A 25,392-nucleotide genomic window follows, 5' to 3' on the forward strand; every position below is an offset into this window, starting at 1 on the left:
CATACGCACACACACACACACGCACACACACACACACGCGCACACACACACACACACGCGCGCACACACACACAAACACGCGCACACACACACACACACACACGCACGCACACACACACACGCACACACACACACGCACGCACACATACGCACACACACGCACACACACACACACACACACACGCACACACACACACGCACACACACACACACACACACACGCACACACACACACACACACACACACACACACACACACACACACACACACACACGCACGCACACACACACACACACACAAACACGCGCACACACACACACGCACACACACACACACACACACACAAACACGCGCACACACACACACACAGACACACGAGCGCGTGCACACACACACACACGCGCACACTGAGTGTCGTGCCAGGGCTCATGCTCAGAGACAGACGCTGCCAGCTCGCCCACCTGCTCAAACAGGTCAGTTTGTCATAGCAGCACATTCAGGGCACACGGCCAGAGTCACCCGCTCACAATAACAACACAATCTGTGAGTGTGTGTGTGTGTGTGTGTGTGTGTGTGGTGTGTGCGTGTGAATGACTGATTCACTTTTCTTAAGCGGATCTTGCATTATTATTCTAGATTAAATGTTTTATGAGAGTCAAAGAGGAAATTAAGTTTGTTTAATGAGACAATGTTTCACATGAGCATGAGAAAGTCATCCATACACACAACATGTGCTAAACATGCTCAAATCCACTGAGACGATCTAAAGATGAGGCGGAGGAGGAATCACATACTGTATCTGGCATCTACGGCATTTACCTAGCTAGTGGCTAATTATGTAGCTGTTAAGGGGAAACAAACTGAAGAAAGCAAGAGGTTTCCAGCTGAGTCTCATTTGCACAATGAGAAGCACAAGCAGAATGAGAAAAGCAGCACGTGCTACTGTCTGCCACAAACACAAATTCAGATACGAATCAATGCTACTCTGCATCTGAACAAACGATTGATTGTAAGGTTTGTCCCTCTAACACGTTTTCCTTTAGCGATATTCACCAAACATCCAGAACATCTGAATCTGGAGAAAAAATAATAAATCAAATTACCTGTTTTAGCATTGTAATGAATCATCTGCTGATATCCCACAGCAACAGACCAGCTCATAATCAAATCTTTCAGATAGGAACAAAACATGTTCATGAACATAAGCTTAAAATACAAAATGTAAACATACTGGATTATAGCAACATTGCTAATTTACACCTGTAGCACCATACAGCACGTCTGACATGAACGTCTACTCTGATAGACATTGGCATGTTTTGGTATTTAGAAGACATTTACAGACTCTTACAGACTCAAATGAGGGATCTGGCAGCTGTCATGTGACAGAGGGGACGAGAAGGGGCACATTACAGGCTGCTGGGGTCAGAGACACCACACAGAAATGATAATGTCTAATGTAACCCGCTGCTCCCATTAAGAGACAGAAACAGGCCTGTGGATCACTTTGGGCTTGTGTAAAGGGCTGTGATCTGACCCTCTGTTTGACCAGACGTGTATGGCACATGACGAGGCTCGAGCCTGAATTATTCATGCAGTCACTCACAGTCCATACAAACGTGAACAGTCCTGACCTTTCCTCACCTGCAGTATGCTATGAAAACTTGAGTGGGGCTTTACAGGTTGGTGCATTGTTTTTTTACAAATTTGACTTGTCCTAAGAAGACCTCGGTCTCTCACATTGAAACAATGTGCTATTAAAACCACAGAAAAGTGTTCAATTATAACAGGATGATGTGTTCACTTACAGTCTGAGACTCCAGCTCTGTCTGAGAGCCACTTACTCCGTCTTGAGCTAGAGCAGAAAAATAAAGCACATCCCTTCTTCTCTCACGTTAGACTCTTTATTCAACAATGTACCGAATGAACAAACCAACACCTTGAAAACATAAATATGCCAGATGCCGGCCAACGAGAGAGCAAGATACAGGGCAGCGGGACGTTTGGGGAGGGGTTTGCATGATCTTTCATTATCATCACTTCTCGTGTGCGTTTGGTTTTGGAATGTAGTTTGTGGAGCAGATCGAGTTGTCGAAGATTCTTCCTACTGTAAAGTCATGCAATGTCCATCCTTGAATGTGAACACAAGTGTGTGAAGTGTAAAGTATGAAAACAATGGTGATCTGACGACTTTGAAAATCATGCAGTTTGGCAACTCGGCATAAGAGGAGAATTTCAAGACAGAAATCCTGAGTGATTCCTAACATGAAGCTAAAAAAGGAAGAAAAACTGTGGGTAAAGAGCAAAGTGTTTGTGGATTTCATTAACAAGCAGTTTAACACTCTGAACGTTGAGACACAAACTGAGTGATAATTTGCCAGAGTGTCACATTAATTAATAAAGTATGATCGTCGTCACAGATCCCAGATGTATGAATTCATGAGAAAGCTGACATTTACACTAATCCGTTAACACTTATCATTAGAGGAGAGAGAGAGAGAGAGAGAGAGAGAGAATGAAATGGAAACAATAAATATATTCTATACAGGAGTATAAAAACTCACGTTCTGAGCAAAATAATTGCACTTGAACACTCATAATCTAATGCTGACTGCAATGAGATTGCACTCTCTGACCACATCTCTAACACCACACCCACTCTCTGACCACACCTCTACACCACACCCACTCTCCGACCACAACTCTACACCACACCCACTCTCTGACCGCCCTCTAACACCACACCCACTCTCTGACCACACCTCTAACACCACACCCACTCCCTGACCACACCTCTAACACCACACCCACTCTCTGACCACACCTCTAACACCACACCCATTCTCTGACCACAACTCTACACCACACCCACTCTCTGACCGCCCTCTAACACCACACCCATTCTCTGACCACAACTCTACACCACACCCACTCTCTGACCACACCTCTACACCACACCCACTCTCTGACCACACCTCTAACACCACACCCACTCTCTGACCACACCTCTAACACCACACCCATTCTCTGACCACAACTCTACACAACTCTCACTCTCTGACCACACCTCTACACCACACCCACTCTCTGACCACACCTCTAACACCACACCCACTCTCTGACCACACCTCTAACACCACACCCATTCTCTGACCACAACTCTACACCACACCCACTCTCTGACCGCCCTCTAACACCACACCCACTCTCTGACCACACCTCTAACACCACACCCACTCTCTGACCACACCTCTAACACCACACCCACTCTCTGACCACAACTCTACACCACACCCACTCTCTGACCACACCTCTACACCACACCCATTCTCTGACCACAACTCTACACAACACTCACTCTCTGACCGCACCTCTACACCACACCCACTCTCTGACCGCTCCCACTCTCTGACCACCCCTCTAACACCACACCCACTCTCTGACCACAACTCTACACAACACTCACTCTCTGACCGCACCTCTACACCACACCCACTCTCTGACCGCACCTCTAACACCACACCCACTCTCTGACCACAACTCTACACCACACCCACTCTCTGACCGCCCTCTAACACCACACCCACTCTCTGACCACAACTCTACACAACACTCACTCTCTGACTGCACCTCTACACCACACCCACTCTCTGACCGCACCCACTCTCCGACCACACCTCTACACCACACCCACTCTCCGACCACACCTCTAACACCACACCCACTCTCCGACCACACCTCTACACCACACCCACACTCCGACCACACCTCTAACACCACACCCACTCTCCGACCACCCCTCTAACACCACACCCACTCTCCGACCACCCCTCTACACCACACCCACTCTCCGACCACCCCTCTACACCACACCCACTCTCCGACCACACCTCTACACCACACCCACTCTCCGACCACACCTCTAACACCACACCCACTCTCCGACCACCCCTCTAACACCACACCCACTCTCCGACCACCCCTCTAACACCACACCCACTCTCCGACCACCCCTCTACACCACACCCACTCTCCGACCGCACCTCTACACCACACCCACTCTCCGACCGCACCTCTACACCACACCCACTCTCCGACCGCACCTCTACACCACACCCACTCTCCGACCCCACCTCTAACACCACACTCACTCTCTGACCGCACCTCTAACACCACACCCACTATCTGACCACACCCACTCTCCGACCACCCCTCTAACACCACACCCACTCTCTGACCACACCCACTCTTTGACCACACGTACTCTGAGAACCACACCTCTAACACCACACCCACTATCTGACCACACCTCTAACACCACACCCACTCTCTGACCACACCTCTAACACCACACCCACTCTCTGACCACAACTCTACACCACACCCACTCTCTGACCGCCCTCTAACACCACACCCACTCTCTGACCACACCTCTACACCACACCCACTCTCTGACCACACCTCTAACACCACACCCACTCTCTGACCACACCTCTAACACCACACCCATTCTCTGACCACAACTCTACACAACTCTCACTCTCTGACCACACCTCTACACCACACCCACTCTCTGACCACACCTCTAACACCACACCCACTCTCTGACCACACCTCTAACACCACACCCATTCTCTGACCACAACTCTACACCACACCCACTCTCTGACCGCCCTCTAACACCACACCCACTCTCTGACCACACCTCTAACACCACACCCACTCTCTGACCACACCTCTAACACCACACCCACTCTCTGACCACAACTCTACACCACACCCACTCTCTGACCACACCTCTACACCACACCCATTCTCTGACCACAACTCTACACAACACTCACTCTCTGACCGCACCTCTACACCACACCCACTCTCTGACCGCTCCCACTCTCTGACCACCCCTCTAACACCACACCCACTCTTTGGCCACACGTCTACACCACACCCACTCTCTGACCACCCCTCTAACACCACACCCACTCTCTGACCACAACTCTACACAACACTCACTCTCTGACCGCACCTCTACACCACACCCACTCTCTGACCGCACCTCTAACACCACACCCACTCTCTGACCACAACTCTACACCACACCCACTCTCTGACCGCCCTCTAACACCACACCCACTCTCTGACCACAACTCTACACAACACTCACTCTCTGACCGCACCTCTACACCACACCCACTCTCTGACCGCACCCACTCTCCGACCACACCTCTACACCACACCCACTCTCCGACCACACCTCTAACACCACACCCACTCTCCGACCACACCTCTACACCACACCCACTCTCCGACCACACCTCTAACACCACACCCACTCTCCGACCACCCCTCTAACACCACACCCACTCTCCGACCACCCCTCTACACCACACCCACTCTCCGACCACCCCTCTACACCACACCCACTCTCCGACCACACCTCTACACCACACCCACTCTCCGACCACACCTCTAACACCACACCCACTCTCCGACCACCCCTCTAACACCACACCCACTCTCCGACCACCCCTCTAACACCACACCCACTCTCCGACCGCCCCTCTACACCACACCCACTCTCCGACCGCACCTCTACACCACACCCACTCTCCGACCGCACCTCTACACCACACCCACTCTCCGACCGCACCTCTACACCACACCCACTCTCCGACCCCACCTCTAACACCACACTCACTCTCTGACCGCACCTCTAACACCACACCCACTATCTGACCACACCCACTCTCCGACCACCCCTCTAACACCACACCCACTCTCTGACCACACCCACTCTTTGACCACACGTACTCTGAGAACCACACCTCTAACACCACACCCACTATCTGACCACACCTCTAACACCACACCCACTCTCTGACCACACCTCTAACACCACACCCACTCTCTGACCACAACTCTACACCACACCCACTCTCTGACCGCCCTCTAACACCACACCCACTCTCTGACCACACCTCTACACCACACCCACTCTTTGGCCACACCCTGTCTTTAACTCCACCCCAATCACAGCTATCCTCAGTGTCCTGAAAGCTCTTTTTAAAGGACATTGAATGGTAACTAATGGAAGCCTCTACACAAGCTCACACTCTCAGATTATGATTCATACAGAGAAGGGAAAATATTATCAGCCATTAAGTGCTGAATGGAAGGAAAGACATTCATGTGTCCCGTAGCTCCCCTTCTTTGGAGGACTGTTAGTTAAGATATTCATTTCACTCAGCAATGAAAGTGTAGCTAGAATGAAGAAAACATGTCAAATGGCCTTTTATTCACTGACTCAATTTTAAGACATGCTCCGAGTGCTTTCTGTGAGAGGAGGATTAAAAAACAATAGAAAGAGAGAGAGAGAGCAATGGAGAGCAGTCATACGCAGTCTCATACTGTAACCACATGATACATGATTTAATAAGCTTAAGCACTTCAGGACAAAGGAGACACGGATGGAAAGGAGGAAGGAAGACCATCAGCTTCAAACAGATGACATGCACAGGGTTCCCTGCTGAAAACCCTCAGCTGCTCAGCACAATCCTGGACTCTGTTCTGCTTTCCCAGGATGCCAACCAGAGATGGAAACTCAAGTCTGCAGATTGGACTCAAGGTGCACTTGAGTAAACTTGACATGGACTCGTAAACACGCCTGATGCGGACTGTGAGGTGTCTCTGCGTATCACAGCATATTTCTGCTCTTCTGTTTAAACTCTTGCTCCATCCATCAGTGCTTATTAGTACAATAGAGAAAAACATGGTCACTCACAAGTTGCACATGGGCTAGCAGAACTAGCAAAATATGTCTTGAGTGCTGCTACAGGACGCACGGATGAGCTGCTGTGGAGCAGGGAGTGTCTTTGTGTGACCAGCAGACTCTACCGTAAATTAACATTGTACTCACACTGTCTACAAACAGAACACTGACATACCAGGATTCTGACTGGGAAAACAACCAGTTTTGGAGGGAATTCTGTATCAGTCTAGCCAAAATGTTTTCAGACACCTTCAACATTTCACACATTATCAAAGTTTATTTCCTATAGTTTAAAAAATGGCAACAAAATATGACAAGAACTCAGGGTTAAACTGTGTCAGAACAAACTCCTCTTGATGATGTCAGATAACACTTCAGCAAAACATGCTCAGGTCAAAGTGTCTGAATAATCTTTGATCCCAAATTTGTATCAGTTTTACAGGGAATCTACTGCATGACAAATTTTGGGGTATACCATGCCACAGTTTACTTTATTTTGCTCTCCTCATTTACATAAATTAACTTTAGTGTCCTTGTGGCGAGTGGGCGGGGCCGAGGGCCGTGGGAACAGGAGCGAGGCGGGTGGAGTGATTGGAGACGAGCGACACCTGCTCCAACCACCGGTCTCGAGTCCCACGGAGGAGATGGAGGGATAGAAAACCGGAGCGACGACAGTGACGGACGAGAGAGGACCAGGATTTAAGTTTGTGTTTTGATTTTGTTTGTGCGCGGCAGTCGGCCGTGAGGGAGTGCTGCGCTGTTTTGTTTTGATTTGATTGTCTGCCGGTTCCCGCCTCCTCCTTTTTGTAATTAGGAAGTTTTAATTTATTACAGTCCTGTACCTGCTACTATAAAAAATATTAAAAATGATATCTGGTTAATTATTTGTTTGACTGTGTATGGGTGCTTTAGAATGAAAGGGGTGTAAAGCCGCACATTAAGGATGGTTCTCCCTGTGGAGGTCCTGAAGATCGCTCACTGGGTTTGAACTGAGTCCTTTTAACCAGAGCATCAGTATCATGTGTTAGTACATGCTTGGATCTCTCTGACCTGAATATGGCTCTCATCTCACTCACACTCCAGCAAGACGGAGGATCCGGTGTAATTAATAAAGAACACTTTAAAAACAGGCCTCACTAATGACTTCTAAATATAACCACATTAGACATTCTCCTCCTCGCCACTCATTTATTTAAAACGACTCTGAGCTTAGAGGAAAAGTGCTTCCTCATCACAAACCCCTGATACACATCAGGACAACGGACGCTGCACACCAGACTAAACTTCTCTTTTAGTTTCCCTTCAGTATGACCTTGTGTGTCAGTTTTAGAAGATCCTAAATAAGCAAGAAGTCATATGGCAATATTAAAAATCATAAATATTTAGTGAAACTGAAACCAATCATATTTGTTGTTCATGTGATTGCTCAGTGTGTCTACATGTTATTCAGCTAGAGACTGGCTCCGGCAGCGTCACATTGTGTCACAGAGCTCAACTACAGCTTCATGTGAACGCACTGATGAGACAGAGAGAGATGTGGAGTGGTGTAATTTATAAAGAGTGTCGTCTGCCGTTTAACCCTGTAAAGAGAGCGGCCGCTGGACGAGCGTCTCCATCAGTAATGTGTTTATGAAAATGAGCCATATGACAGATCTCTGGCATTGATCACATGCTCGTCCATCATCCTGAATACTCTCTCTCTATCTCTCTCTCTCTCTCTCTCTCTCTCTCTGTTCTCTTTCCACTTAAGCCATATTTTCCTTCTCTCTGCATCAAGCATTCATTCTTTTATTTTTCTCACTCTTTCTGCTGCAGCTGTTCTCTTCATCCCTCTCTCTATTCCTCCATCTCTCTCTCTCTCTCATGTGTAATATGGCAGTACAGGAAGCATAAGGTGGAAATCTCTCTCATTATTTTCCACTCTGTTGCCACGACGACAGCAGTTTGAGTGACAGATCTGACAGGTGACGTGGAGCACCACAGACAACACAACATACACCAACATCACACACAAGCCTCATCTGAGCTCATATTAGACAAGCACAGGAGAAAAAATATATAATAAAATTTGACATTAAATATTGATTTTTATGTGGGATGAGCTTTACTGTTCCTGGAGAGAAAGAGGACGGGGAAATAAGTGTCCGCTCCAGCTGCACAAACACACTCAAATACTTCAGCAGGTTTCCTTTAGGAAAACAGATCTAAACACACCGTCATAAAGGACAGCAGAGCTGTGCTTCTTCAGAACTTCTGCACACCTTCATTACACTCAATTAAGAGAATAATTATTTACCTTTTATATGATAATCAGTAGAACTGAACGCTGTGTGTTTAGATGTCCACCTGCTCCCGATGAGACATCACTGTTATATAACGACCCATCTGAGGAGAATCCTCTCTAAACCGCGGGATGGAGCTGCTACTGGATCCATTCTTCTCTAGCAAAGCCCAATATTAACCCCGGCAGTTCCTAATGCATTATAAAATAATGCCAAAACTATATTACCACTGCAAAAAAATAAAAAATATATCACAGATGCTACAGGATTCAAAGCACATGAAGCAAAGCTACATTTCTAGCAGAATTGAACTTTAGTGGTTAAATGAATCATGTAGAATCAAAAGCTGTTACTTATACAACTTGAACATTTGTATTTCTTCTCCACAAAATAAAATAGTTCCAAAGGAAGAGCCACAGCCGGACTGGATCAGCTCAGCCGAGCGGCAGAGACATACACGTCCACACGGTTATAACACATCAGACACTAACAAACACACATGCATGTTCTAACATCAGAATTACGCTAGCAGATAGTTACAAATCTTTTATCTTTGTAACTATAGAATACATGGTGTACAATACAGTTGCGATGGAGTCTTGAGCTGGAATTAATATGAGTTTTTTATGAAGATCCAGAGGGAATTCATCATAGCCCTAAAGAGTTCCATCTCTTTCCATAAAAGAAAAATAAATCTATCTTTACCCTCCCATTCGGGAACATGTTTTCAAGCACTTACTCTGAGAAGCCCAAGAGCCAAATCCATGACACAAATTCAATAAGTATAATCATCTGTTTTCATTAGTCGGGCATCGGGACGAGGGTCTTACGCTGATGTCCTATAGGAAGCAGATAAGCCATTTCTATAAGTGATGCATTTTAATAAGCTGCATCTGGCTGTTTGGTGAACAGTGGGAACTGAATCCAGAGGATCTGCTCGCTCGTGTAAGATGGAACTGGACTGTTCTACAGAAGACTGTTCTATGGCATACAGAAACCGTACATGATGTGCCGGCACCCACTCCGCCTCATTTCTCCTGTTTTAGTCACATAGTAATGAGTTTTTTAACTTCCAACAGGGCTGCATAAAATGAGACGCGGTCTGAGTAACTGACAGCTCACAGAAGAGCACATGACAGTCAATCATTAGAAACTGCAAGAGTACAAACACAACGAGGGAGACACTCCGCATCAGCTCAGAAAAACCCACAGAAGAAGGATTGAAGGACACGAACCCGTCATCTTTAATATGTTATACAATCCTGAGGAAAAGAGTGTTAAAACTGTCTTTAATTATCATGTTGCATTACTGACACACTGTTTTCCTTATGAATGTTGTTCAGTTGCTTTGACGCAATGTATTTTGTTTAAAGCGCTAGATAAATAAAGATGACTTGACTTGAACAGCTCAAGCAAATTAAAGCATAATTACATCACTCATTTGGAAATTCAAACAGATAAAGTAAAGGTCAATGATATCAGATCCTCCAAACACACGGACACACGATCATCTCTCTGATAAAACACAGACTCTCGAGCAGGTAGAGAGTAGAGAGACTCAACATTACTGATGTTCGGTTCTGGAGCCGGTCGAGCCGGTTCACCAATTGAACTGAACTGAACTTTAGTTCTGGGTTGATGATGCAGGACACACAGCCGAAGTAGCACGTCCAACTCAAAAAGAGCCGACTGAGCCGTTCATCCAACAGTCAAAGTTTGCAGAGGATGACCGAGGACTCGAGTGAGCGGTGTGAGCGGATCATACTGATCTGAGGTGCACACTGGAAACATGATTATTAGGACTCTTATTAATAATACTTTATACTGTAGACATGTGGAACATATCCGCGCTTGCGCATCAATGTCTGTAAAGTGTTCTATGGGTGTGAAACTTGTAGGAATCTTATCCAAGTTGTAGACTGGTCAATATTGCTCAGTCATATCTGACAAAGGACATGCGAATGAAACGGTGACCACTGAATTATATAGCAATAATCAGCAATATGCTTCCACACAAATAACTTTAGTTTTTTTTATACAATTTTTTGTTTCAATAAGTTTTGACACAAATGACTTATTAGAATTTTTCATTGATAAAACCTTGCACTTTATTTGTTAGAAAAGAAATGCGTAGAGACATTATTGCTTTGATGACGTCAGGAACCGATGAATCTGCTCCTGGAACCGGTTCAATGAGCCGATCCGTCCAAAAAGAATCGGTTGACAGAAATGAATCAGACTTTGCATCACTACACAACATCAGGACATCTCCAGCCCCAGTCTAACACACCTGCTGTAATGTGTGTGTGTGTGTGTGTGTGTGTGTGTGTGTGTGTGTGTGTGTGTGTGTGTGTGTGTGTGTCCCAATCTGAGACACAGCGAGGATCGACTACAGAACTATCTTTTAGGATTATCACTGCATTAGAAGAATGACTTCTATTTACTCTACTTCTAATTTTATTTTATTAAATTTGTTACTGTTATCCGGACTACATTTCTTTGTCAATTTTTTTTTTCTTTCTTAATTTATGTTAATGTTCTGCTATTCTCATTTTGCAATGTTTGCACTGCAAAAACTTTAGCAATATGAATGCAAAAATAGCTGTCCTGTCGGTAAAGCACCTTAAAACTGTGTGTGTGTGTGTGTGTGTGTGTGCGTGTGTGTACTTCCTGCATACCAGTTTAATTCAAATTCACAAGCATGAACTGAATGATTTCACATAGAGCAGCTGTCACTACACAGAGCCGTTGTTAATAGAGAAGATGCACAAATCCACTTCATTTTCAGCGTTTATTGGTGCATCTTCTCAGTTAACAACGGCTCTGTGTAGTAACAGCTGCTCTATGTGAAATCACGCACCTGATGGAATTAACCACTGATTAGAGAACCGGCTTTACTGACGAGATGCGCATTAACGATCAGCCGATTGTGATCGGAGCACCCCTAGTTTGTTTGGTTTGTAAAACCAGCCCTCTGCCAGTTCACCCAATTCTATTTCAGCACCCCGGGTTGCCAGTTGAGAAAACACAACATATTTCATTTCATTTGTCAAGTGTGCTAGTTCCCGTCGGTGTCATCAATCTGGCAACCTGCGTGTGCGTCAAGTCTGAGGAGCAGGAGGGTGAACAAAAACCCTCTCCAATATATTGAATTTGGACTGCAATTCGTAGTTCACCCACTCGGTGTCAATCCTGTGTACAGCACCTTGAATATCTAAATGAAGATCGTGGCAGCATTTACAGATGTAACACTGTCCACCGTAACACACACACGAAATCCACCGAAAACACTACAGATCAGATCCACACCAGAAGATGTTTAACATGACAAACTCAGCTCCCGGATGGCCTCGTTCCTGTCTGGGAGTTTGTAGATATCCTGAAGACCTGGACTATCTGGTTGAGCTGTTTAGTGAGGGATGAAGCTAAACTCTTCAGGAAATACCTCCACACCTGGTTTAGAAGAGCTCATCTTACCTGTGACGGACAGAGCAGTGGTCCTCCTCACCACAAAACTCCCAAACTGTAATTCACAAGTGTAATTCCCGATATCGTCTTCCCGTACGTCTTTGATGGAGAGCACATCCACCTTCCTGACAATGCTCTGTCTCCACTGTTTCGGCCGGCATTCCTGCATCCATAAACAGATAGTTTAATGTGGCTCCCAACACATTTCATTGGAAGGACACGTTAATAAATCAAGTGGGCGGCTTTCAATGCTGTCAACAGACTGCAGCACTACAGATTTCATCCTTGACAGTGTTTTGACAACAGCTAGAGCTTCATCTGTAAATTGTTGCCTAAGCAACGCCTGTCAATCATTTATTTAGCACTCATTAACTGCCTCGTCAAGGAGCAGATGAGTTCATTATCAAGGCAGCATACCATAAGAAGACAAGAAGATGATGCAGGAACTGTGCTGAAGTTTGCCAGAGCGAATCTCAGCTAAGAAATAAATGTTCACGAAGACGAAGGGTTTTCTAATCGTCAATGATAGTGCAGACACAATTTAACCATTTTAATTAAACACACTGCTTTCATGTGATGAGAAAAAGCACTACAACATATTTAAAAGTGTAAGTGTTGTAAATGAAACCTCTTTGCTAGACTAGCTCAGTTTATATAAGGCCATGGCATGAAGACTGATATCAACGAGTAAAGAACTGCCATGTGTTTGTTTCATCTTTCTGTTGTGACTCGTATATTAAACTACACAGAATGAGGAAGTTCACACTGATGATGACTTAATCCAGTTACATGTCCTGCACAAGAGTCCACAGCCATGATCTGTCTTCGATTCAGTTTAGCTAGAAAGAGTGGCAGATGTTTAATTTGACACAGTCCAGTTTTACCTCTCTTATGGGTCGCAGAAACTGATCCATTTACAAAACTTTCCATCTCATCGTTTTTGCCTGATATGAAGTCCCTTTCTGCCTAACTGCTTATATTTTTAATTTTGAACACAATTTGCATGGCAGTGTTTTAGGTGAGATGCAGATGAAAATGATGGCACGGTTTGAACTATCTGTCTGCACCGTGATGAATACAGCGTGTGATCGTACCTTGTACCATGTGATCTCTGGCTCTTTTCCACTCTGTATGTAGTCGTCGATGTCAGGACAGAAGATGTCTTTGCTCTTACTCAGCTCGGCCTTCTCGAAGTACCTCATCTTGGAGTTGTAGCAGAGACCCGTGTTGTTCTCGGACACCGTGAGCGACATCGACACTTTCATACAGTACGAGGAGTTCCTGCAAAACACACCAAACCAACACCATCAACAAGCGTCACAGAAACATGCATCACATTACGTCAGGCATAACTTAAATCCTATTCTTTACTGCTGAAACGTGTCTGTAAACGCTCGGTTAAAAGGGTCTCTGTGTTTTCACATCATTCTCAGCAGTTGTTCCTTTGCTTGTTTGGGCTCAGGAGATCTCCGATCAGCAGAACTGAGAGCAGAGAGCCAGAAGGCCATTCTTCAGCTGTGTTAGAGTGGCTCTCTCAGCGGACGCCTCTTACCGCCACAACTGAATTTATTGGAAAACAACTCCCTGAACAAAAGAAACAGCACAATGCAGGATGGAGAGAAGGAAGGACAGAACCGAGACCGAAAGAACGAAAACTAAAGATTAACAACCCATCCCATTGTCTGTTGAGACTCTATGCTTATATTGTGGACTCATCTGTAAACTTAAGTGTGAAACTCTGTGTAAACTTGCCTTACAGATGAAAACATATCTATAGAGAGCAAAATGTCTACTTTCAAATGAACCAATTCAGATGGAAAAGAAATATTCTCAGATTATGTAGGTCTAATCCGTGTGAAATATGCATACAGGCACATGCTACTGCAGATGGTATTATTAATCAATGTATTATTTAAATGTTAATGCAGTCTCCTTAATGTTTTTCCCTTATATATTTATAATCCTTACTACTGACTACTGGTTTGCTGTGGTAATCATAAATTATGTTTTAAATGGTTTATTAATAAACGCAAAATTAGTTGACTAATGTTTACAGTTTTTGCCCATTGCTTAAACACATTTTGCAAAACTTCGCTCATTGTGCCAAAACTCTACACAAAAGTAAACATGACACAAGAGCCATTACTACACGTTACTACACAGAGCCGTTGTTAACTGAGAAGATGCACCAATAAACGCTGAAAATGAAGTGGATTTGCGCATCTTCTCAGTTAACAACGGCTCTGTGTAGTAACAGCTGCTCTATGTGAAATCACGCACCTGATGGAATTAACCCCTGATTAGAGAACCGGCTTTACTGACGAGATGCGCATAACGATCGGCCGATCGTGATCGGAGCACCCCTAATCAAAACCTAACATTCCTTTGTCAAAGTGTAACTCTGATGACAAACACACACTTGCATCTTATGCATACACTTTCAGATCAGCGGGAACACACTAGTCTACTTTATATAAAACACTGCAGTCTTTGATTTTCACTGTTTATTCAGAAGGCATATTTTCAGGAGGCACATTTTCAAACAACCAAAAAAGCAAATAGGCCTGCTCAATATTGTACATTGTAGCACTGTACATTGCAGTAACATGAACTCAGATAAAGCAACAAAAAATAATATAAAAAACACTATACTGTAAACACAGAAAATCATGGCATCAACTTCGGATGAACATTTGAGTTTTCACTCATTATAACTCATTTAACCATGTATTACTGTGTCTTTGAAAGGTTTTTGTCTTCCAAACACATTAAAACACACAAATTTGCATTATTTCTTATTTACATATAATGCAGGAATACACAAACTTTTTGTCATCTGAACCAAATTGATGTGTGATTAATTTGTGATTAATTACATCTAGAATTTGATTGGCATCTAGTGGCTACATCATGGTTTTACAAAATATTATGAATATGAATATCAAATATATGTAAAATTAATAATATATTTGAAAGTAAAAAGTCCAATGCGATAAATGTGCTCTACATTTAACCCATCCAAGTGCACACACACACACACACACACACACACAGACAGTGAACACACGAACACACACAGCAGTGAGTAGTGAACACACACACAGTGAACACACGAACACACACACACACAGTGAAAACACGAACACACACACACACACACACACACAGTGAACACACGAACACACACAGTGAACACACGAACACACACACATACACACACACACACACACACACCCACACACACACAGTGAACACACGAACACACTCACACACACACAGAGCAGTGAGCAGTTTTAGTTAGAGTTAGGTCGATAAAGCGCTAATCGTCTGAGATTTTAATATTCACATTGATAATACAAAGGAAGCATTAGGACTTGCGTTTACTGACCTAATAAACTCTTTTGGAGTCGAGTAAAATGTCACCGGGCTCCACTCATCGTTTTAATCATACACTAGATTTAACCCCTTACCAGTCACCCCCCGTTTTTGGCGTAGAGACAGAAATGACAAAAAGGTTTCTGCTCATGATTCTTTCTGACTAGATACATAATCAACATGTGTTCACAAAGCTGACACTTCAAAGTTTACTGAATACAATCTTAGTTATATCCCAGGAACATATTTTGTCTTTAAAATACAACCCTGTAAATATGATTTTTAAGGATGAGAATTTATTTTCAGCAATGAATAAAATGACTCCAGACTTCTCTCTGACTCCAGCTTAAAGACTCCAAACTTGTGACTAGAACTGATAAAAATGTGTTTTCAACACAGTGTTAATTTACTTGCATAACAGCATCTCCCAAATGCATAATGTAAATGTAAATCCCCTCAGAGTTTAGTTGAGAACCTGGCATAATAAAATACATAAAGTTTGGGGAAAATGCAGCTGCTGTTAACCATGAAATTACTGGTCTAATAGTACTGATCTTGGAAGTAAAGATGTTCATAAAGGGAAGTACTTTCGCTCCATACAATATGAGATACCACTAGTTTTGTTCACTTCCAGCTGTGCTTCATTCTAAGGCTGCTCTCTCTAAGGCACGATTATGCTCGTTATACCACTGTGTTGGACTGTTTTCCTTCATCTTCTTTAAGCATAAAGGAGCAACCCTGTCTATTGGATATGTTGGGGAATTGAGACAAGTCATGAAGATTATTTAAAAAGCATTCTTTTGTGGTAGAAGTGATGGTTCTACCATATTTGCAACGGGTATCTGAATTCATGAGACTAGATAATGATCAGTGATATCATCTTTTTCATTATCCACATGGATATTAAAATCAGAAGGGATTTATCATTAACACTTGCTTCTCTGGATAATGTTATTTGAATCACCATTACTTTAAACAAATTATACTTGAAACCAGAGATCTAATAAATACTGGAAATATTACTATAAACTGTAGCAACACCTCTCTCTTTACCTTTTGGACGCGGCTCATGTTTATAACAGTAATCTTGGGGGATAGTCTCATTTAAAACATTGTAATCATCAGGTCATAATGGACAAAAACAATACTGTCCCTGAAGAAATAACAAATGTGAACAAAGGAATTACCATTCATATTACAACATTATTGCTTCATTGGACTAAAAGTGCGCTATTCAGTGGACGCTTACCTTTCTAATTAAACCAGGATTTAAAGCTGTTCATGTTTATGACTCACTATTACAACAAATCTGTATATTTTGTTGTGTACTGCTCACACAAATTTAGCAAATACATTCCTTATAACCTTTCCACTGAAAAACAGCAATCTGTCATCGATGCTTGAGGCTTAGACCTTTATTATGAAATAAAGTTTGTAAAGATTAATTTTGTCCTGTTTCATTTAATCTATCCATAAACTTTGACACGTGCAAACAAAGAGCGTTCAGTGCGCTCGCGTCAAGGTGCGGGTTAGCAGGTTAAACCAAATGTTCTAGTTCGTGGAACAGACACAGTCTCTATAGTGTGATATCTAGGTGAAAGAGTCTCTATGTGCTGAGAATTAACTGACCTCTGTGACGGGAGGCAGCTAGCAGACGGTCGGTTTAGCCAGTCTGTCTGCTTCCTGACCTGGGCCCCAGTTAGTCAAGTATAAACACTAAGACTATGTGCCATATTTCTAGAGAGAAGAGTGGCGCCACCCCAGGAGGGATGAAGACCATCTCTTTTAAACAGGTCAGGTCTGCCCCAAAAGCTAGTCCAATTGTCTATGAAACCTATGTTATTCTGTGGGCACCACTTAGACATCCAGCCATTGAGTGATGACAATCTGCTATGCATCTCATCACCACGGTAAGCAGGGAGGGGACCAGAGCATATTACAGTGTCTGACATCGTGCTTGCAAGTTCACACACCTCTTTAAAGTTATTTTTAGTGATCTCCGACTGGCGAAGTCGAACATCATTAGTGCCATATATGTATCATGTATTTATCTCATTTTATTTCAGCACACAGATAATATATTTACCCACAGTCCCATGCTCATTTGAGCATAAGGTAATAATATCAGTGATTCCACAAAAAAGTGGGTCAGCTTATAATTAATCCCATCGTGACTAAATGCATGATCATGTTTGATTAATTGTTGGAAGCATTAAGGACCTTGAAGGAGAATTTATCACGTTTAATTAGTGGATGTAGGCAGCTTTTATGTGGGAATAGAGAAGCTTGCATTGATAAAATCATTAAACATGGGCCGTAATTCCCTCTGAACGCCTGCGGGTCGTACAGAGATTCAGAACATGACAATGGAGTGATACTCAACAAGAAATGTCCAAGCAGTGTGTACGAGCAGCGTGACTGCTGTCTGGTAAATGTGCGGAAACATTAGGATTTTTAATGTTTGTCAAAGAAGTCTCTTCTGCTCACCAAGGCTGCATATATGTGCTCAAAAATACAGTAGATCTAGATATTATTACAATTTAAAACAGTTGTTTCCTCTGTGAATATCTGTTAATCTGTCATTTATTCTGTGATGCAGATTCCTCCAGTCTTCAGTGTCACATGATCTTCAGAAATCAGAATAATATGATGATTTACTGCTCAAGAAACATTTCTGATTATTATCAATGTTGAACACAGTTGTGCTGCTCAATATTTCTGTGGAAACCATGACACACTATCACAGGTCCGCTGCCGGCCAGATGTGTGTCCTGAGCAGGATCGTATTGTCTTCCTCAAATATGATGATGATGAAATAAACACCTACTATAGGGGTGAAAATGGAACTCAAATAAAAAAGTAAATGAATACATTTTATTATTTACAAATCACAATTGTATCTCTCCACATTTACCTATGGCTATAACTTTATTATGACTAATTTATTTTATAGTCTCAAGCATTCAGAAATCATGCAAAAGGAAACTAAGCAGTTTTACTATGATAAAACCATGGTTTATTTTTGTAAAGGTTGTGATATGCACGTTTTTTGTTGAAGAAATTATAAAGCCTGTGTCATCTATAGTAAAAAGGTGTCCAAAAATGAAAGATGAAGTGAATATTTGAATGAAATGTTTGGTCAGTATCCTAAACAAGGATTTGATCGTCCTGTAAGTGTAACAGCAGCAATCACATGACATTTGTAATAACATGTACATAACATTGTTGTATCATAACATTATGTATTTTAACAGTGTTATTATTAACCAATCATTATTGCCTCATTATTTTTTTATATAATGCATTTTAAGTCATTTTAAAGGCTATTGATGGCTTAGGTCTGTTTTTATAACAACAATAACAAAAGATTACAGTATATTAATACTTTGTAAATTATTATTTGAAGTAACAAAACCATGTTTAATTTGCAGTTACCATGGCTACAAGAATAATGATTTGTGGTGTTAAAACCATGGGTAATTTTCATAAGGGAACCTGAAAAAAAAAAAAACTTTCACAGGAATGTGCCGGAAAGTGATAAGTGACCTAAATGATTTATACTTTATTTTAATATATATAAAAAATGTATAAGGTGTGCATTGTAGCTGACACCTAAATGAACACATTACGATTGTTTTATGACTGAAAGTCTTTCTTCTCAAATGCTACTGAGCTTCAAATTTGAGTTTGAGCCCATGTGAGAGTAGCATAATTTACATATGATTATTTTAATGAATATCAAACATTCAGTTCAATTTTGCATTATAGCTGTCACCTAGATGAACAATTACAGTTTGTTTTTATGACTATAGACTCGTACTCTGCGTGTATCATTCAAATATTTTGGGTATGTGTTTTGCTTAATGCTTTAATTAAGAAAAAATACATTACATTTATCAAAAGTGACAGTAAATACATTTATAATGTCACAAAATAATTTTATTTCAGATAAATTATGTTTAACTTTAAATTGATTCAAAGAATCCTGAAAAAAAATCCACAAAATATTTGCATAAAAACTATTATGAACATTAATACAAAAAGGAACTATTATTAGGCACTTATTTTATGTTATTTTTTGATCAAGTTAATGCAGCCTTAGTGAGTAGCAGAGACTTCACTGAAAGTACACTAGCACAGAAATGAGCTACACATTAGGGAAATAAAAGAGAAGAGATGGGGACAGTAACTCACAGCTAGTCTCTCTGATCTAACACAGAGCACTGTAATCTCAAACACACATTCGCAGGACGTCCAAAAGCCAGATGCATTTCAGCCACATTCACATCAGTAATGCAGCATCCGCTTCATTTCTCTGACTATTACAGATGGATCTGAGCATTCTGGGGGAAATGTGAATGAAATACTGTACGCCTTCAGACACACCGAGAGTCAGAAACACTGTCCCTCGAGTGAGGATGTGCTGTGGCCCGCCGTGGTTCAGCAGCGTTTCTTTAAATCAGTATTTTACGAGCACTGTTTTATTTATGAGCCAGAGGAAGGTTCTGCTGGGAATGGAGGAGACACGATTCGGACAGACGCATAACTCATGTGTCGCTGCGCTGAGGCCGGCTGATTAACTATATACTGCCCAACACACAGACACTGTTTACCCATAATGCCTCTCCAGCCTGAATTCAGCCAATACCCTTCCACTAACTTGAAATGAGACGTTTTTCTCTCTACATCACCACGTCCCACAATCCCTTCAGCAAACAGAGTCTGGTCTGTCACATTAACCCATGAACACCCAACATCTCAGGCTGCATTTACACTTGGCATTAACATGGGATCTGTATCCAGATGTTGTTCACACACACATTGAAAAGACAAGTGTAATGTGCTTCTGATCAGAATGTTATCCAGTCAGCATGTCCTGGTCCAGAGGTGGTCGAGGACACATTGTGATCGGTTCTCAGTGTAAATGCAATCCAGCCATCGTGTCTACATTCACAGGTCGACATCACGGAAATCCGTGCCCCCTCTCTCGTGAACAGTCAGAAAGAAAGACAGAGAACACCTGTGTGGAGCACTAATGAGTCTCCTACACTTATCTCTGATTAGTAAAATGTCCCACAACTGAAAATGCTTTTCTAAAGAAAACCCACCACTTCAGGTTGACTTTTCAACAGGCCATTCTCTTTAAATATTGCATGGGAAAGACAGATCCGATCGGTTATCTAGACAGAAAAGTCAGTTGATGAAGTGTAAAGGCGATGGGTTGTGATTGGCTGATGATCTGATCTTCTTGACTGGATCACGGTGATCGCTTGTTAATGCCAAGTGTGAATGCACCTCAGTTTCCTTAAGCTCCTTCTGTCTTTTCAACTTTATTAACAATTTTAATGTTCAGTGACTGTTTAAATTCATAAAAAACATTTGACTATTACAATAAACTTTATAAAAGTCACTAAACTTGTGGCTTGTGGGGAAGTCGTGGTCTAGTGGTTAGAGAGTTTGACTCCTAACCCTAAGATTGTGGGTTCGAGTCTCGGGCCGGTAACACCACACTGAACCCTGACTGCTCCCCATCTGTAGACACACACTCAATTTCATTTCACTACTGTACATCATCACGATGTTAAATGCAGGTCATGAGGTCAAAGGTGACTCTAGCAGATATGATTAACAGCTCAACTTGCTTTTCACTCCCCTAACTGAAATACGCCTACATTTTACAAAAGACAAAAAGTGAATCACAGAACTCAACATTGAATGATTCCATGTTCAAAGACAGAATTTAATTGTCTGCTTTGTCTGAATCATTAGTGCAGATTAACTGAAATGGCCCTGCCTTTTTACAAATTTAGTTTAAATGCAATTTACTAATTTGGGTGAACATTTGTTTTCTGTTTTATGTAGTAAAAAATTACTCATGCAGATGAGGAAAATGATGAAGAACAATGAAGAAATGCAGTTCAGATGATGATTGATTTGAGAGGAAAGAGCGGACGACTTCATAACCGTCGGTAGAGCTGTTCTGCAGCTGAACTTTACCAGCCGTATCCAGCTACACATTCACGGTTTAACCTGTTTAACTAAACCATGTACTTTATATAACCCAACACCATGTTAAATATCTGACAGGAATGAAAGTGAGGCTGTGGAGGACAGAAGGAAAGGCAACATGATGCCTCTTCAGCTGATGAAACATCTCTACAGAAAACCTTATGAGTTTTGAATATGATGTCATCTAGACCACTGATTCCCGACCTGGGGGTCACGACCCTCTCTAGAGGTTTTACAGAGAAGATTTACAGAGGTTGCAAATCTCACTCTAGTTTGAAGGTTATAAATAAGAATGTTACAGCTACAGTTTGATGATAAACCAGTTTGTTCTTTCCTCCATATACTGTCCATATAGACCCTTTTACAGTTGGTAAACAAGGTGACGTATTTGTGTGGGCGGGGCTTAGCTGGAGGCAGAAAGATTCCCCTCAACACTTAAACAAATTGTAGCTAGCGAGTTTTCTTAGCTTGTTTTTTTAACAAAGGCTGGAGAAAATCTGAATATATCTGCTTTATCTGAATATTTAAGGTCACTCACTGTCCGGGACCGCGATAATTATTTGAAAAAGCTAACTTTAACGGACGGAAGCAGATTGGTCGACCCGTACACAATCACTCATTGGATGGACGATCTGACAGGATTACCTCCGATTGAGTGGCCTGACATCTACACTTACCTGAGAAACCGAGCGTGTATAGTAAAGAAAACTGAGGGCGTATAAATCCTTAGATTAAATAAAGAGTGACATTACAGTAAAATTATTATTAAGATGTAAATATTTTCTAGAAATAAAAATTCTGAAGACTGCAAATTAATTATAAACTTTATGCATTTATTCTTTCTTACCATGTTCTTAAATTCCGGTCACAATTAATCAAAACAATGTATATAAAATGTTCTCCGTCGATTCTGGCAACCAACAACACAACAAGACGACATTTTAAGCTCCTTGAGTAGCCGACCCTGTGTTGGTTTGTATTAGCCGCCTCCAGTTTTCCATTTGTTTTGCCTCCAGCTAGCGCCGTGACGTACCTGTGACGTCCGCGCAAAAGGGGTCTATACAAGCGCTGCTTTGTTTACAGTGGTTACCAGGGAAACGGCTGTATTTCTGCTGGCCCATCAGCGCCACCTGCTGTCAGACAGTGGAGTTACATGCGCATTCAGCATGTCTGCTGTTTTGTTCAAACCAATGCAAAAATCAGACTGAATTTTTATGCACAGTTGTTAATTTAACCAGGCTGATGTAAAATAAGCTAATGTGCATTAAAAAAAAATCTAAACAATTAAGATAATAAAGAATCTAGAATTATTAAGAGAGCGCACAAAATACACACAATCATTTATCATTTTGACTCTTTGATGTTTCTGTAGTTGTTGCATTTTTACAGACTTAAATTATTTAGATTTTTTTTTATTTTATTTTATTTTTAAATGGTGGTCATTACAAAATGTGAATGTTAAAATAGGTATCCCCTGAATAAAGGCTGGCAACCACTGATCTAGACCCATTATACTAGGGGTGCTCCGATCACGATCGGCCGATCATGATTGGTCGGTTTAGACCGATTTCACATAGAGCATAGAGCGTGATTTCACATAGAGCAGCTGTCACTACACAGAGCCGTTGTTAATAGAGAAGATGCGCAAATCCACTTCATTTTCAGCGTTTATTGGTGCATCTTCTCAGTTAACAACGGCTCTGTGTAGTAACAGCTGCTCTATGTGAAATCACGCACCTGATGGAATTAACCGCTGATTAGAGAACCGGCTTTACTGACGAGATGCGCATTAACGATCAGCCGATTGTGATCGGAGCACCCCTACATTTTACAGTAGGTGGTATTGTGGAGACTTGATCAATATGGCGCCAGATCTCTAGATGTCAGAGATGTGCCTCTAGCAGCCGCTTCTTCCTGATATAAACCAGTGTGCAGCTGTCAGTGTGTCCAGTAGGTGGCAGGAGCAACACCACTGGGATAAAAAAGACATTATGAACAGAACAATACATAATAACATACAAAAAGCTAAAGCTCCTCTATATCTGTACCCTGGCAGAGAGTGTGTTCCTGATGGTCATGTGATCTGATGGAGTGAGTTACAGTAATACACTTGTGTTGCTCCTTTAAACTCCACTGAAATTCTTCTTCATCATTTGTTACAGTGTTTCGCTTCAGATCAAAGACCGTCTCAGGTCAGAGAGATATTCAAACATCTTCTTTCTCCTAATGAGGGAACCTAATGAGCCATTGACAGCAAACGGCCTTTACCTGTGGGGTTAATAACGCACTACAACATAAAAAACATATGGTGCGCTTTCCCTGTTTCCAGTGGATTGAGCTCTGCAGCCGATCTGCTGCTGTTCGCAAACATCATCACATCAACAGAAGCCACGCTCAAATCACTCATTTAGTCTACAGACGTGACCTGAATTGAAAATGCATGAACACACATCATAAATGGTAAAAGTGTGGTATCAGAAAGAGTGCAACCGATTCACAAGGAAAGAGACCACAATTCAGAAGAACTCCTCATCTCTGTGAATCCTGAGATGAGGAAAACATGGAGTCGCAGAATCCATTCATAAAAATTGAGTTACTGTATAATGCAGAGGGTTAGGGCATTTGTCTGATCATGGATCAATAAATCAAAAGTCAGTGGTTAATGGTGATACAGTCTATTGTGTTTGAATATTAAAGGCGCAATATGTAATTTTTCTGCTTTAAAAATAGCAGAAATCACTATATCTATGTCATATATATTTTGGTCCCACTTTATATTAGGTGGCCTTAATCAATAACTTAGTTATGGATCATGATTATGCTTTGCCTGCACGTTCTGTGAAGCACAAACGCACGGGTGAAATAAATGACCCGAGATGGTTTTGGGACAAGAGAAGCAACAAGACACGGGTAAATATTGGAGTTGCATTTCCAAGATAGAGAGAGCTTCGTGACAAGCTGAAACTACAGAGAGATGCCGAACTCGCTTGCATTCTGATAAACAGGGATGCATCCATTCAGCTAACTGTATCTATCCGTATATTTTGTGAAACGATGATGTCTTGTGTTAAACGCAGACGCACTAGCTCTCATGTAAATCTACATTTGTTCTATATCTAGCTGGATAAAGTAGCTTCAAATGCACTTCACTATCTTGTTCGATATCATAGTATTAACGTAATTATAATTATTAACGAAAGGCGACCGTGTTTTTTTAACATATATTACTACTAGCTAGATTGAATATTGATTTGATAGGGGTCTCATAATTCATATATCTCTCCGTTCGAAAAGACATGATTGTTAAAATACGACATTAGAATGAGTGAGGAATGACGGAGCAACAGAGCGCGTGATCCAATGAACAACAACTCCCATGAGCCTACGCTCTTTCCCCACGTCATCAAAGTACGTCTTATGTTATTATTGTGATTGAGTGACCCCTGGTGGCCAAAAATCCCATACTGTACGTTTAAAACAAGAAAATA

The 25,392-nt window shown here is 42.1% G+C and overlaps 1 protein-coding gene across 3 annotated transcripts in view; it reads right to left on the bottom strand.

Annotated features, from left to right (window-relative positions):
- Nucleotides 1–25,392, bottom strand: part of LOC128021922 (interleukin-1 receptor accessory protein-like 1-B) — a 242,678-nt gene that overhangs the window by 104,979 nt on the left and 112,307 nt on the right. For all 3 annotated transcript variants that reach the window (XM_052609016.1, XM_052609017.1, XM_052609015.1), the window contains exons 4-5: nt 13,615–13,801; nt 12,530–12,683 (exon numbers count right to left, since the gene is read on the bottom strand). In XM_052609016.1, coding sequence (XP_052464976.1) covers nt 12,530–12,683; nt 13,615–13,801 — 341 coding nt within the window. The remainder of the gene's footprint in view (nt 1–12,529; nt 12,684–13,614; nt 13,802–25,392) is intronic.

The sequence above is a fragment of the Carassius gibelio genome, chromosome A11 (assembly GCF_023724105.1).
Source record: "Carassius gibelio isolate Cgi1373 ecotype wild population from Czech Republic chromosome A11, carGib1.2-hapl.c, whole genome shotgun sequence".
In the NCBI taxonomy this organism is placed as follows: domain Eukaryota; kingdom Metazoa; phylum Chordata; class Actinopteri; order Cypriniformes; family Cyprinidae; genus Carassius; species Carassius gibelio.